Source organism: Anomaloglossus baeobatrachus, chromosome 1 (genome assembly GCF_048569485.1).
Source record: "Anomaloglossus baeobatrachus isolate aAnoBae1 chromosome 1, aAnoBae1.hap1, whole genome shotgun sequence".
Classification (NCBI taxonomy): domain Eukaryota; kingdom Metazoa; phylum Chordata; class Amphibia; order Anura; family Aromobatidae; genus Anomaloglossus; species Anomaloglossus baeobatrachus.
Genome location: NC_134353.1, coordinates 180,063,686 through 180,080,331, shown reverse-complemented (window position 1 = coordinate 180,080,331; position 16,646 = coordinate 180,063,686). Strand labels below are relative to the sequence as shown.

General features: G+C 45.9%; 1 protein-coding gene across 1 annotated transcript in view; it reads left to right on the top strand.

The window, feature by feature from the left end:
• Positions 1–16,646, top strand: part of PALLD (palladin, cytoskeletal associated protein) — a 551,568-nt gene that overhangs the window by 276,156 nt on the left and 258,766 nt on the right. The window contains exon 4 of the mRNA XM_075347256.1: positions 12,246–12,312. Within this exon, the coding sequence (XP_075203371.1) occupies positions 12,246–12,312 (67 nt within the window). The remainder of the gene's footprint in view (positions 1–12,245; positions 12,313–16,646) is intronic.

The window sequence follows — 16,646 nt, the reverse complement described above, 5'->3', positions numbered from 1 at the left end:
GCTGTCCCCTCCTCACAGTGTCCCATGCATGCTGCCCCCTCCTCACAGTGTCCCATGCATGCTGCTCCATCCTCACAGTGTCCCATGCATGCTGCCCCCTCCTCACAATGTCCCATGCATGCTGCCCCCTCCTCACAGTGTCCCATGCATGCTGCCCCTCTCCATGAGCTCCTAATGCTGCCTTACTCTTTTCCATAATGACACCTCCATGCTGCCCCATTCATCATACTAAGACCACCACACTAACGCTTATGCTGAGACCCCCCACACACACACACTACCCCACTCTTGATATTGACTCCCCTACATTGCTCCACTCCCTACTGAGCCCACACATGCTGCCCCTTCTCCATAATGAGCTCCCAATGCTGCCCCCCTCTCATTCTGAGTCCTTACACTCCCCCCATCGATTTTGTCATTGCACTATCCCTCAACCCTTGTCCTCTGTCTCTAGCATTAGCCCCTCTCTCCCATTCCCCCAGCAGCAGCCTCTCTCCCCCACCTTCAGCATCAGCCTCTCTCTCCTCCAAGCCTCCCCCTCTCTCTCCCCCCAGCCTCCCCCCCCAGCCTCAGCCTCTCTCTCCCCCCAGCCTCAGCCTCTCTCTCCCCCCAGCCTCAGCCTCTCTCTCTTCCCAGCCTCCCCCCCAGCCTCAGCCTCTCTCTTCCCAGCCTCCCCCCAGCCTCTCTCTTTTCCCAGCCTCCCCCCAGCCTCAGCCTCTCTCTCTTCCCAGCCTCCCCCTCAGCCTCAGCCTCTCTCTTTTCCCAGCCTCCCCCCAGCCTCTCTCTTTTCCCAGCCTCCCCCCAGCCTCTCTTTTCCCAGCCTCCCCCCAGCCTCTCTCTCTTCCCAGCCTCCCCCCCCAGCCTCAGCCTCTCTCTTCCCAGCCTCCCCCCAGCTTCTCTCTTTTCCCAGCCTCCCCCTAGCCTCTCTCTTTTCCCAGCCTCCCCCCAGCCTCTCTCTTTTCCCAGACTCCCCCCAGCCTCTCTCTTTTCCCAGCCTCCCCCCAGCCAAAAAGAGGCATCACAACGATCATCAACTAACCTGTAAGGTGCCCATACATTCTAGGCTCTGCCTTACGCATACCTGCTCCGGTGCCTGCTTCCCTGCTCTGCTATTATCCTCTTCTGGCTGGCTCCAGCTCCAGTCGCGTCCTCCTCCGCGGCGTGTGTTGTCTGCAGAATTGGATGCTGCAGCACGGGGCAGTGAGCTGATTGGCGCGCCCGCGCGCCTCTGACCCGGAAGTGCAGGCGCTGGAACTTCCGGGGTTAATCAGCTCACTATGCCTGGTGCCCTCCGTGTATTTAAAGAGACAGAAGTGCGCCTTTCCTCTCCCTCTCAACCCCCCCCTCCCCCCTGAGAACACAGCGAAGTGCAATGGAGGGAGGGGCGGGGGGCGGGGATGTAAAAAAAAAAAAAAATGTATATATTTTTTTTTTTTTGCTGCCAGAAAGTGCCGCCCCCCCGCAACGTGCCGCCCTAGGCACGGGACCACGGGTGCCTAGTGGCAAATACGGCCCTGTATATATATATATATATATATATATATATATATACTGTATATATATATGTATACAAGGTGGTCCAAATCCAAACGTAGGTGGACAGTATGTGTAATAGGGTTATCAAACATAGTGTAAAGTGAAACTGACTCAGTTGCCCTTAGCAACCAATCAGATTCCACTTTTCATTCTTCAGAGACTCTTTAGACCAAGTTTGATAACCCTATTACACATTCTGTCCACCTACTTTTGGACCACCCTGTATATATATATATATATATATATATATATATATATATATATATATATATATAAAGCTCAGTGTATGTATGTGTGTATGTGTGTGTGTATGACCGCTAAAGGAATCTGCACCGTCGCATGTGCAATGACGAAATTTTGCACAGACACTCCATGTGACTCAGGGAACGTCATAGACTATATTTGGGTGGGAAAATTTAACCCCATGCTTTCCAGTTACTCTACAAAAATCCTGCAGCCATTAAACTGAATGGATCTGGGAGATGCAGGCTATAAATAGCAACTGTCAGTGGTTGCTATAGGAACAAAATACACAGTTAGTATAAGAAGCTTATGTGTGAGGTAAAAAGATGTCGGTGGTGAGACGGATAGAGAGAGACAGAAAAAGACAGAGACACAGACAGAGACAGACAGGGAAAGATACAGATGGGGAAAGAGACAGCTGGGCAAAGAGACAGACGCCCAAAGAGACAGCCGGGCAAAGAGACAGACGGGCAAAGAGACAGACGGGCAAAGAGACAGACGGGCAAAGAGACAGACCTGGAAAGAGACAGACCTGGAAAGAGACAGCCGGGCAAATAGACAGACCTGGAAAGAGACAGACCTGGAAAGAGACAGCTGGGCAAAGAGACAGACGCCCAAAGAGACAGACGGGCTAAGAGACAGACCTGGAAAGATACAGACCTGGAAAGAGACAGCCGGGCAAAGAGACAGACCTGGAAAGAGACAGACCTGGAAAGAGACAGCCGGGCAAAGAGACAGCCGGGGAAAGAGACAGCCCTGGAAAGAGACAGACCTGGAAAGAGACAGCCGGGCAAAGAGACAGACCTGGAAAGAGACAGACCTGGAAAGAGACAGCCGGGCAAAGAGACAGCCAGGGAAAGAGACAGACCTGGAAAGAGACAGACCTGGAAAGAGATAGAGGGGGAAAAAGACACATACTTTTGCACCGGTCAAATTTTGTTTAAATGCGGATTGTGCATTTTCTGTTAGTGCAATAAACCTCACTTCAATCCAGAAATATTACTCAGTCCATCAGTTATTAGATATATGAAACTGAAATAGCTGTTACAAAAACCCAAATTGATATAAAGAAAAAAGGTTAACATTAATAGGGGTGCCCAAACTTTTTCATATGACTGTATATATATATATATATATATACACACTATATCTATACTATACATATTATGCTATATATACAGACACATATATATATATATATATATATATATATATACTGTGTATATACTATACATATTTATGCCATGTATACAGTGTATATATATATAGCACCAACAGACTCCACAGCGCTTTACAGACATTGTTATTCCCATTGGGTCTCACAGTTTTAATTCCCTATCAGTATGTCTTTGGAGTGTGAGAGGAAACTACGCAAGGACAGGAGAACATGTAAACTTCTTGCAGATGTCCTTAATGGGATTCGAACCCAGGACCCCAGGGTTGCAAGACTGCAGTGCTACCCACTGTGGTAATGACTTTTAAAATGGCCATAAATTAGTTATCAGCTAGGACTGAACAGATTTTATCACACACCTTCAAAGCTTACAAACAATGCCCATTTATCCTGCATGAAAATTGCCATCAAGAAGCAATTTTTTTTATTTGTATACAAAAAATGTGAATGTCTGTCCTACCCTGCATTCACATACCCATTTTTCTCATTCATGCGTTGTATGGTTTGACAATTCAGTTTTGTATTTTTGTTTGATTGTTTTTTCATGGACCCATGTATTTGTTCCATTAAATATAGTGCATACTCTATCCGCCTGTCCCAGACTCGGCCATTCAATTCTATAGGCATCAATCAGAAATGGAAGGCATCTGTTCTCTATCACTTTTTGATGTGTTTTTCCTACGTATGTTTTTAGATCATCTATTGCTAAGCGTAAATGGAAAAAAAAGTATTACCACAATTTACTTCTGATGCAAAACATGAAAGAAAAGTGACCTGTTTTTAATTAGCGCAAAAATGGAAAAGGATGTGTTACTGTAGCTTTAGCCACTTATTTACAACACCACTCCAGCATTTGTTATGTTTTGTTACATTGGAGCGGTGCTTTTAATCTAACATCCCTGCCCCTGATCTTATACTCACCCTCCAGCATCTTCACCCTCTATCACCATTGCTCGATCCATCTTCTGCGATTTGTGACTTGCCGACAGCTCCAGTGGTCACTCTTCAATACATCTCTATGAGAGCCTCATTCTGAGCCTGTTCTGGTCCTTATAGAGAGCTTGTGATGTAATTTCTGCCTTATAGCCAGTCAGAAGTTGTGGTTACAAGATAGCTCTGCAGACCAAGAGAGGCATCAATAAATGGTGAAGACACCGGAGGGTGAGTCATCACCCTGATCAGGGTTAGGAACCTTAGAGTAAAGCACCACTCCAGCATTTCTTATTTGTTATTACCACTGGAGTTGTGCTTTTCATCTAAAGTAAATGCACCCGGTCTTATACTGACCCTCCAGAATCTTCACTGTCTATCACCGCCACTCCGGTCAGTCTCTGGCAGTTTGTGACCTACTGGCAGCTTCACCAGAGGTCATTCTTCAAAATATCTCTATGAGAGCCTTGTTCTGACCCCATTCTGGGGCTCATAGAGATGCATTGAGAGCTAGTGATATATCTTCTGACTTATGGCCAGTCAGACATTGTGGCCACAAGATGGCGCTGCAGGACCAGTGTGACATCAATAATAGGTGAGGATCAGTGTACGATCAGGGTCAGAGACCTTAGATTAAAGCATCACTCCAGCATTTTTGTTTCAGCACTAGATTGGTTCTTTAAATGTACGTCCCCCTGTCATATATTCACCCTCTGGCGGATTCATCCATTTTCGGCGCTGCTCTAGTCCCGTAGCACCATTTTGTAGCCATAACTTCTGACTGCCAAGAAGTCAGGAGTTAGGTCACGAGCCCTTAATGGAACTCTATGAAAGCCAGAAGGAGTCTCTCATAGACTTGTATTTAGTTGTAACGTTTGGCTCACGCCATGAAAAAGTGGAGCTGCCGGCAGGTTACAAGAGACCAACTGCAGCACCACTGGAAACAGATGAAGATGGCAGCAGGGTCTAAGAAAGTGGTAAGGAGACATATTTAAAGCATGACTCCATGACATTAAAAAAAATGCTGGCGTGGTGGTTTTGTGGTGCCCTGTGTCTGAGTCACCACAAGAATGGCTGCATGTGTATTTCAATGTGTATAACATGTATTGCCAGCTTTAATGAGATTTGGTTTCTCTGCTGTTCACTGCATACAAACATTTGCCTACAGTCCCTTACTGGGGCTGTTTACATGGTATTAAGGGAATACTTGTGTATGAGCCCTAGAAGGAGAGGGGAGGAGCTTACAGTGTGAGTGTGAAGAGAAGTCAGTGTGTGTGTGTGTGTGTGTGTGTGTGTGTGTGTGTGTGTGATGAGAATGTAAACTGGAAATGGTCCTGGACTGAGAGGGCTTTTGAGTCCTCTGAAGGGGCCAGCTGAAAAGGAGGGGTATCAGTCACTAGGCCACCTAGAATTTCAGGGTCAGTGGCAAACTGAGAGACTGCTTGGAGCCTTTTATAAGGAGCAAATTGCCCAGGAGCTCAGCGATGTCATTGACTTCAAAACTTCTACAAGCAATAGTAAGTGTTCCTATAGGATTTGAGTTGCTTGCTTGCTGGAAGGGATCAAGGATCCACCATTTGTTTGTTTTGAAAATCCCAGAATTTCAAGATACTTTTTCCCAGGTAGGGAAGTAGCAGCAGGAGGATTACACTACCACACAGCAGAGAAACGGAACTCTCATGGGTAAAGATCAGACCGCCATCCTAGTGTATGCTCTATAGAAGGTTCCGGACTGTTTTTCAAGAGCTTCAGTAATGCTATGTGCACATGCTGCGTTTTTTTGACGCTGCGTTTTTGTACGTCTTTGACCGCTAAAAACGCACAAAAACGCACCCACGGCCAAAAAACGCGTGCGTTTTTACCGCAATTTGGTGCGTTTTTGGCTGCATTTTGCTGCGTTTTTGATCTCTGCGTTTTTCCAATGCATTGCATGGGGGAAAATGCAGAAAAACGCAGGAAAGAATTGACATGTCCTTTTTTTTTTTTAAGCTCAAAAACGCAGAAACGCCGCGAAAAACGCACTGTGTGAACTTACCCTAAAAGGTAAAAGCTCTGTGTCCTGTCCTGGCTGATTATTCCCTGCTGCACCATGCCTACCTCAACTTCCCCAGGAACCAGCCCTAATTGGGGGGTAAGGGGACAACCCTCTGGCACTGTGCATCACTACCTAACTCCTGGGGACCTTCAGCAGTGCCCGACCATACCAAAGCCGAACAACCCAACTGGCATCACAAACTCTTTATTTTTCCCTCTGTCACACGCGCCCGATACTGCCACATCACCACTCAGACTGCATAACCCAGCTTCGTGACATAAGAGGCTTACCGGGGGTGGCAAACTTTAAAGGAGGTTGTTTGACATTAAAAAAAGGGTCGCAGGACACAGCATCACACTCGTTTACAGGTTTTGTTTGGTATTGCAGCCCATACCTATTTAACTCTCAAAGACCCGCAACACACATCCGTTTTTTTTGTACGTGTACGGTACGTATTTGCACGTACCGGAGACACGGAGACCCATGTTATTCTATGGTAGATGGCACACACACGTAAAATCACACGGAACGTGTGTCCGTGTGATAAGTACGTGTGTGCGCTTTTCTGCACGGACGACATGTCCGTTTTTGGCCGGCAGCACGCAGGCACGGACCCGCTAAAGTCTATGGGTCCGTGCCTGCATGGACCGCACACGGAGTATGTCCGTGTTCAGCACGTTTCGTGCGTGTGCGTTTTTACACTAGCGGTCTTATTTTTATTTTTTTTTAAATTAAATTCAGTATACTTACCTTTTTTTCTGCTGTTCTCAGTCATACTTACATTGGCGCTCGGTTTTTTTCTTCCCCCGGCTCATACCGCTCCCCGATCACCAGCGCGGCGAGGAACAGCTGTGCAGAGAATACGCGGCAACAATTACTTTGAATATGCCGGCCGCTCATTAATCAATCTCGTATTCCCTGCTTTCCCCACCCACAAACGCCTATGATTGGTTGCAGTCAGACACGCCCCCCACGCTGAGTGACAGCTGTCTCACTCCACCCAATCCCAGCAGCCGGTGGGCGTGTCTATACTGTGCAGTAAAATAAATAAATAAATAATTAAAAAAAACGGCGTGCGATCCCCCCAATTTTAATACCAACCAGATAAAGCCATACGGCTGAAGGCTGGTATTCTCAGGATGGGGAGCCCCACGTTATAGGGAGCCCCCCAGCCTAATATCAGTCAGTAGCCGCCCAGAATTGCCGCATACATTATATGCGACAGTTCTGGGGCTGTACCCGGCTCTTCCCAATTTGCCCTGGTGCATTGGCATTCGAGGTAATAAGGAGTTATTGGCAGCCCATAGCTGACAATAAGTCCTAGATTAATCATCTCAGGCGTCTCCCCGAGATACCTTCCATGATTAATCTGTAAATTACAGTAAATAAACACAAAGCGAAGTAAACTGTGGAGAGAAAAAGCGTAATAGGGTCTTACCCGGTATATATCCGGGGAAAAATAAAGGGAATGTACTCACTTCAAGTAGTTGTGACAGTCACAACTACTATGAAAGCTTATGCTGTAGAGATGAAATCTGCTGCAGCCCCCGTGGTTGATAGCAGAGAACAATAGAGAAGGGGTTTATGCCGCGCTATTCATCAGGAAGGAGGACAAAGAGATGGTCAATGTTCCTTTATTGTAGCTTGTGTCTACGCGTTTCAGGAGCTCTGCTCCCTTCATCAGGACACACAGCACAAAAAGATATGTTTTTTTTGTGCTGTATGTCCTGATGAAGGGAGCAGAGCTCCTGAAACGCGTAGACACAAGCTACAATAAAGGAACATTGACCATCTCTTTGTCCTCCTTCCTGATGAATAGCGCGGCATAAACCCCTTCTCTATTGTTCTCTGCTAGTAAATAAACACACACACTCGAACAATCCTTTATTAGAAAAAAAAACCACTAACAAATTGCCTTGTTCACCAATTTTATAAGCCTGAAAAAGCCCTCCATGTCCGGCGTAATCCAGGATGGTCCAGCGTCGCATCCAGCTCTGCTGCATGAAGGTGACCAGAGCTGCAGAAGACAGCGCCGCTCCTGTCAGCTCCACGCAGCTAATGAAGGGAATAGCGCGATCAGCTGTATTCAACGTTGGCTGCGAGTAACCTCAGTGACAGCTCAGCTGATCGCGCTATTCCCTTTATTAGCTGCGTGGAGCTGACAGGAGCGGCGGTGTCTTCTGCAGCTCCGGTCACCTTCATGCAGCAGAGCTGGAAGCGACGCTGGACCATCCTGGATTACGCCGGACATGGAGGGCTTTTTTGGGCTGATAAAATTGGTGAACAAGGCAATTTGTTAGTGTTTTTTTTTCTAATAAAGGATTGTTCGGGTGTGTGTGTTTATTTACTGTAATTTACAGATTAATCATGGAAGGTATCTCGGGGAGATGCCTGACATGATTAATCTAGGACTTATTGTCAGCTATGGGCTGCCAATAACTCCTTATTACCCCGAATGCAAATGCACCAGGGCAAATCGGGAAGAGCGGGTACAGTCCCAGAACTGTCGCATATAATGTATGCGGTAATTCTGGGCGGCTGCTGACTGATATTGTTAGGCTGGGGGGGCTCCCCATAACATGGGGCTACCCATCCTGAGAATACCAGCCTTCAGCCGTATGGCTTTATCTGGCTGGTATTAAAATTGGGGGGGGACCGCACGCCGTTTTTTTTAATTATTTATTTATTTTACTGCACAGTATAGACACACCCACCGGCTGCTGTGATTGGGTGCAGTGAGACAGCTGTCACTCAGCGTGAGGGGCGTGTCTGACTGCAACCAATCATAGGCGCCGGTGGGCGGGGAAAGCAGGGAATACGAGATTTATTAATGAGCGGCCGACATATTCAAAGTAATTGTTGCCGCGTATTCTCTGCACAGCTGTTCTTCGCCGCACTGGTGATCGGGGAGCGGTAAGTATGAGAGAGGGCTGCTCACTTCAGTCACTCGGGGGATTAGCGGTCACTGGTGAATCCTTCACAGGTGACCGCTAATCAGTACGCGGCACACAGACAGAGCCGTGGCATGACAATGAAGTCGGGTGAAGTTCACCTGAGTTCATTCTCATCGCGCAACTCTGTCTGCTGTCAGCCGACATGTATCAACGACATTGTGCAACACACAAACAGACATTCCACACGGACATTCCACGTACACATACACGGGCATTTTACACACAAACACGGACATTTTACACGTACACACGGCTCGCATACGCCATCACACGGATGCCATACGTACCGGAGACACGCTCCAAAAAAACGGAACACGGACCCGAAAAAAGGACCGTGTCACACGGACGTTTTTTATGCGGAAGTGTGTTTTAGGCCAAACACATTTTTTTTCATAATTGTTCATTCATGAAAAACCGCCTCTGGAGCCGCTCCTCTGTTATTACTCCAAGATATTTCTGAATAAATTAACAGTTGGGTGTTACCAATTTGTGGTGAGTTTCTCTACAATCTGAACTGGCCCAATCAGTGCGAGATGATATAGCAACATTAGGCGGAGGATAACCCCCAGGTAATGAACAGAACAAGGCAATTTTTCCTGTGTGATACAAGTACTTACTAATATATATATATATATATATATATATATATATATATATATATATAGTACAGACCAAAAGTTTGGACACATCGCATTCAAAGAGTTTTCTTTATTTTTATAACTCTGAAAATTGTAGATTCACATTGAAGGCATCAGAACTATGAATTAACACATGTGGAATGAAATACTTAACAAAAAAGTGTGAAACAACTGAAAATATGTCTTATATTCTAGGTTCTTCAATGTAGCCACCTTTTGCTATGATTACTGCTTTGCACACTCTTGGCATTCTCTTGATGAGCCTCAAGAGGTAGTCACCGGAAATGGTTCTCACTTCACAGATGTGCCCTATCAGGTTTAATAAGTGGGATTTCTTGCCTTATAAATGGGGTTGGGACCATCAGTTGTGTTGTGCAGAAGTCTGGTGGATACACAGCTGATAGTCCTACTGAATAGACTGTTAAAATTTGTATTATGGCTAGAAAAAAGCAGCTGAGTAAAGAAAAATGAGGGGTCATCATTAGTTTAAGAAATGAAGGTCAGTCAGTCCGAAAAATTGGGAAAACTTGAATGTGAATCTACAATTTTCAGAGTCATGAAAATAAAGAAAACTCTTTGAATGAGAAGGTGTGTCCAAACTTTTGGTCTGTAATATATATATATATATATATATATATATATATATATATATATATATATATATATATATATATATACATGATATATTAAGAGAGCAGAGAATTATTATTCCTGCTACAGTGAGACCTGACTCCATTGCTACATTCATTGTCTCCTTTGCAGAAACAATATCTGAAATGAAAAAAAAGAGCTGCATCTCCATTATTTACTGTGATTATAGCAACAATGGGAATAATATAAAAAAGGTGATCTGGATGAACCTGTGTACTTTTTGTAACTTTAGTAATTACCGGACTATGTAAAATGCCTTCAAATTCCCGGAACCAGGCTGTTAATACGTTTCTCATGAATGTCAGTGGCGGAGTTATTATAAAGGATCATCATTAGAGGTTTGACAAGTCCCTGATTTGGGGACGGTGTTAGTACAGAGCAATGTTACACTGTCTTACCGACACTCTGTATATCACGTATTTCATGTCCGATCACCTATATAGCTTTTTCTCGTGTTAGTTCCACCATTAGAGACAGACAGCGGTTTAGCTCCTCCCTGTTGTCACTTATGGGACCTAACAGCTCAGTTAACTGCAGAAATGTCGTCTGAGCCCCACAATGCACTGCGGTCTTATGTTCGGAGTGCAAAACTATCCTGAATTAAAAGTATGTTCACCTGTAAAAAGAAAATGGAAGAAAATCAGACCACACAGGTTACAATGACTATTGACTTTATTGACATTACCGAATGCTCTGAGATTATTCTCTGTGGTACCAAGAAGAGGACAGTAAGGCAACCTCTGTCCATGTTATTTATTAAAAGATATCTGCCACTAGGTTTCTGTTACCGCATCTGAGAGCAACATGATGTGGAGGCACAGACCCCGATTCTAGCGATGTGTCACTTACTGAGCTGCTTGCTGCAGCTTTGATAAAATCAGTGTTTTATCTGCTGCAGATCTACCAGTTCTCTGATTGCTGAGCTCTGTATAGCTCCACACACACCACTGACTGGCAGCTGAGTACACTGTGTATAGGCAGAAAAGCTGTCAATCAGTGGTGTGAGTAGGGTTATAGAGAAGTTATGAATATGGGGGACTAAATAAAATGTCAGCAGATTTACTACTCTTCTACTGATAAAACAGTAATTTTAACAAAACTACAGCAACCAACTCAGTATGAGGCATGTCATCAGATTCAGGTCTGTGGCCCAGATTCATGAAAGCATTTTTGCCAGAATTCCAGAGTAAATTGCTTTGAGAAATTGTTTAATTTTGCAACTTTTAACACCTTCATATCAGTCTCTCCCAAACCCGTCAAAATGGGCCAATGTTGGGTGGGACAGAAGGAAGATACCGCAGCTCATGTAATTTATATCAAGCTGTGGAGTTCCCCACACCAGACGTGTAAGATTTCTGGCGTGGCGCACAGAGATGTCCGCCCCTTGTCACACACTCCCGCGCAACTCCTAATAAACCAGGAGCTTCTGATTCCAACTCTCCTCCTCATCAGGACCATGAATCGGGGCCTCTCTCCACATCACGATGTTCTCAGATGAGGTAGAAAGAAACTGGTGACAGATTCTGTTTAAAGGGATTCTGCCCAGAGCTTTATGGGGTACTAAAGCAACAGCAGTGCCAGGTGTGGGGCATCATCGCATTTTTAAACATATTGTTTTCACCAGAGTTCAATTACTATTGCAAAGAAAAAATACTTTGATGAAATATGCAAATGAGCCAGTAAGTGCTGTGAGGGTGGTCTCGATCCTGGCATAGTCCTATGACAATCTGGTTAAAACCCCAAACCCCACTCAGAGTGGCTTTTCCAAGATATTTAGGTATCTCCTATTTATAGTGTATAGAATAAATTACTGATAGCTGGGATCCGAGAGCGTCCCCCTCTCCATTCCTTAGACATGTCAGTTGTACTTTTTCAAGTAGTTCTAAGCACTACTGAGGGGTCTTTTGAGCAACTGGTGGGGGTCTCATTTCCTGGACCCCACCGATCTGCAGAGAATTAATGCGCCTAAAGATACTGTAAAAACAATTCAAACCTTTACTTGCATTTTAAACTTGTAATCTGAATATACTCACATTTTATTACGTCTTCTGCATTTGAAATAACGTTTTCTACTTTTATTTTAGGAGCCAGTTCTTCAGACTCAGAAAGTGAAAGCTTTTCTTTGAAGTCGAAACAAGCAACAATGCCGCAGTGAGTACAGAAGTTGTCTCAGGTTTTCTAAAGCAAATCTGTCAGCTTAATGTACAGCCCTAACTAAAAACAGCAAGTGACAGCTACAGGTCCCAACGTCTACCAGACAGCACTGCACACAAAAGATTGCCTGTTTACAACTGTTTAGTGAATACACTGGAGGTATGGTGTATTTATGAGGGGAACGCTCCCCAAGCACAGTTCAGCAGTGATTGACAGGTTACTATTGAGGAATGGAGGTGTGGACAATGGGGTTTATGGGGTTGATGTCAGCTGTGTAGTGTCAGTTCCCAAAGAGCTCAGGGGTTAGTAATGTAGAGGCATCTATCAAACACCCCCATTGCTTACCCAGTAATAAAAAAAAGTGACTTACCAATTTATAAAAAAAAGAAAAGAAAAATCCATGCAGCTCTGCCATAGTCCAGTGAATCCGCCATAGTCCAAAAAAGGATATCTGAAAAAAAAATACTCACAAACATACAAACACAGAGAAATAAGAAAAGACACTTATCCTCGTTCGCCAATATATATTTCTAGCTGATCCAACATAGTCCAGAGTGAATCCAACGAACAAAGCCTATGGAGTATGGAGCATTGTTCTGACACTACACAGGCTTTGCTTACAGTCAATTCTGGGTCACGCTGCGCTACGTGAGACCTGGTGCCTCTGAAGTGTGGTGACATCAGTAGCATTACCGAGGCACCGGGTCTCACGCACAGTGCAATGTGACCCGGAGTGATCTGATGACCCTGAACAGTGGTAACATTACTGCTATTGTGACGCCGTGGCCGGGCCAGGTAGTCACGAATAGGCCCCTGCACAACACCCTTCCCTCACAGGTAATATCAGCCAACCTTCAAAACCCTAGTCATCCCCCTCGGGGCTGGTTAGAGACACCAGGGGGCGGAACCAGGTGGTTGGAAGACGCCCACCAAGATGTCTAGACAGCCCGGGGGCAGGAAAGTAAACAGATTCTGTTAGAGTTCAAGTTGGAGAGGATTGTGGGCTGGAGCTGTGCCCAGCTCCAGCAGAGGCGAATACCCCAAATTGAACGGCGCCAGGGTAGGAGCCCTGGTGCCAGTGGCAAGGAGGCAGACAGCGGTCTCCGTCTGCAGGAGCCGGGAAGACGGCTCGGTGGAATCGAGGTGGATCGGGACAGGGTAATGGCCCGCCAGTACCAACCCGGGGAAGTGACTCGGAAACCGGAGCACACAGGGGGATACTCGGACCCTGAAGCCGGGACCAGAAGCGACTGGAACCGGTTAATTTACCGATTGAGGACAGGACTAGAGGTCCTGTCCCACCCAAAGTCCCTATTAGAAGACAACAGCCCACCAAGGGGGATAAAAGGCCACAGCCAGGGCTCAGAGATCCAACGGGCCAGCGTCTGCGGGCAAGGGCTCCTTAGGCCACATCCAGCCGGAAGCGGACTCCTGAAGTTGCAAGCACAGGCAGTCCACCATTTCACAAAGGTGCAGGAGAAAGACAGAAACCACCAGCCGGGTGGGGGACCAGAACGCAGCAGGCTGCGGGCACCGACCCCCATCACCTTGGTTTACCAGAGACTCGTGTGTTTCCTTCAATAGTGAGTACACCAGCACCCTGCGGTCGCCTATCTCCGTGCACCAAAATCCCAACGGGTCCCGGGGTCACCATCCCTGCCCACGGAGGGGTTAATAACTTGCTGCATAACATCTCCCCCGGGTGTCCCGTAACTGCAGCGGTGGTGTCCCACCTCACCACACATCATGGGTGGCGTCACGAACTTAATACGGCTCAGCCCGTACATCCTACATCCACCACTAAAACCTCCCATTTTGATCGAAGTGACCGCGAGACTCTCGGGTCTGGAGACCCTCAAGCCACCCACAGAAGGTCCAGATCCAAGCAGCTCGGCTGCTGCGAGCGGGGCGGTACACTATCACTGCTCTTCAGAGGCATCGGGTCTCACGTAGTGCAGCGTGACCCAGAATTGCCTGTAAGCAAAGTCTATGGAGTATCAGAACGATGCTCCATAGACTTTGTTAGTCGGATGTGTGAAGGGGACCCAAGACTCAGGTGTGACCAGCTTTCTTCCAGCCTGGGGCAGTCTGTCTCCAAATGGAGAGTCTTATAACTAAGTAACTTTCAGACGCAGAGCATTGATGATTCAGATGTCTACAGTCAGACATAGTCGAGAAACTTCAATAGTGCATGGCGAGCAGGAGCGGCCGTGATTCCTGTCAGGAGATTAATCACCAGCCTGTCATTTACGAAGGTCTCTTCTCAGTGTGAGAATGTGGATAGAGAATCCTTTATCAGGAATATCCCTGTGCAGACCTCAGCGAATGAGGAGGTGATAAAATACATAAGCACTGCAGACATTTCACACATTTTATTACCTGTGTAGTAATACTAAGTCACACTAAGGTACTGAAGCTCCTCCAGGACAGGGTTCACTACTAAATCAGAAAATTATATAGATGTATGGTAAATGTCCTCATGTTGTGGGAAATGACATGTTTCTGCTGACATTGTGTTCTCAATTCATCAAAACTCGATGAAGGAAGCGCTGGGGTAAGATGCACCTATCTCATTAATAGTTATACAGCTCTTCATGAATTTGGGGCGCCAAATGCACAGGACCACACACCCAGCCCTGCCTATGGTGCTTCGGACTGCCTCATTTGTATATGAACAACAAGAATTTTTCACCAAAATTATCCAGTGGATATTTTGACCTTTTAGAGCAATATATATAAGTCCCAAAACTGGGGTCACAGGAGTTCTCTCATGCAAAAGAATCAGCCTAATTATGCTAATGATGCTCGTATCATTTACTGTGGTCTGATTTTCTCACATGTGAGAATCAGATAGCAGGTGCCGAGAAGATGGAGACATTTTTTCTCATGATGAATTGGCATGAGAAAAAAAACGCTGGTCAGCACTGCCCCATAGTATAATATTGGAGCGAGTGCTATCCAATAAAACATGAGATGGCGCTCATCCGTGTTATACGCGCATGTGAGCGAGCCCGATAGGGATATCAGAGCTGATGTATTCCCTATAGTGTCTGACATTAAACACCACATTGCATAGGCAGTTGGCTCAATGAGTCTTTTGGCCAAGATTCTGGTTTCTCTCACAAGTATAAATTTCATTGACCATCATGTTGCTGGATCATACCCAATAATCTGACACAATACATCATTTAAGAAGTACTGTACTTCCACCATCTTCTCTGGTTTCTAGGCCGCTCCAGTCCTTTTCTGGAGCATAAGACTTCTAAACCGTCTTACCAAATCACACTGGGCTCTTTGTGTAAGGCCTGTGCCACACTCACGTGAAAAAAACGTACATGTGACGATGTCCGTTTTTGGAGTTCGTGTTCCATTTTTGGAGTCCGTTTTTCCTCTCCGTGTGGTGTCCGTGTGCATTACGTGTGTGTTACGTGTGTACGTGTGTGCGTGTAATACGTCAGTGTGTGTTCCGTATGCTTTCCGAATCTTGTCCGTTTTTCACATCTTCATCAAATGAAGTTAATGATTATTTGTTGGGAATAATGACACATAGGTGGATTTGATTAGCACATTCTTATAATTATCCACAATAAATTAACCTGTTGGTCTTTTTACTTGGATATCCAATGTGTTTGGATATATACTACAACCATGCCATTATCCACTGAGGCCTTATTTTTTTATGTTGGATTTTGTAGGGTACCTTGGCCACCTACAAGTATTTAAAATTGTAACAAACTTGATTTGAGCCACACGGACACGGACCGCACGGATAGCACACAGACATCATCCGTATCACGTACGTGTCAACACGGACCCATAGGATGTAATGGGTCCATGAGTACGTGATCCCGGAGCAACACGGACATGTCAGCGCTTTTTCTAAACAAACACACGTATGCACGGAACGTACACTCGCTCCGTGCAAAAATACTGACGTGCGGCTTTTAACATGAAAATAAATGATTCAACGTAGGCATGTGTGTCTGGTATGTGCAAAAAATGGCAAACACGGACCGGAGGCACGGATGTGTGACGGAGGCCTAAGGTTGAAGTCACTTTTAGAATGTAAGGCCCGTTTCACACGTCAGTGAAAAACACTGACGTTTTTCACTGGCGTGTAAAACACGCACATGTCCCTCCGTGTGCCGTGAATTACGGCACACGTGGGTTGTCTAAGTGCAATCCGGGCTCCGTTCTCCGTGGCCCGTGATGGAACTTAGAAATCAACTCACCTGTGCCCGCTCCCGCTGTCCTTGGTGCTGATCGCTCCCGCGGTGCAGCATCCGGCCGGCGCTGACCCCCGCAGCAGCTGCTTCCGGGTCGGCTGTGTC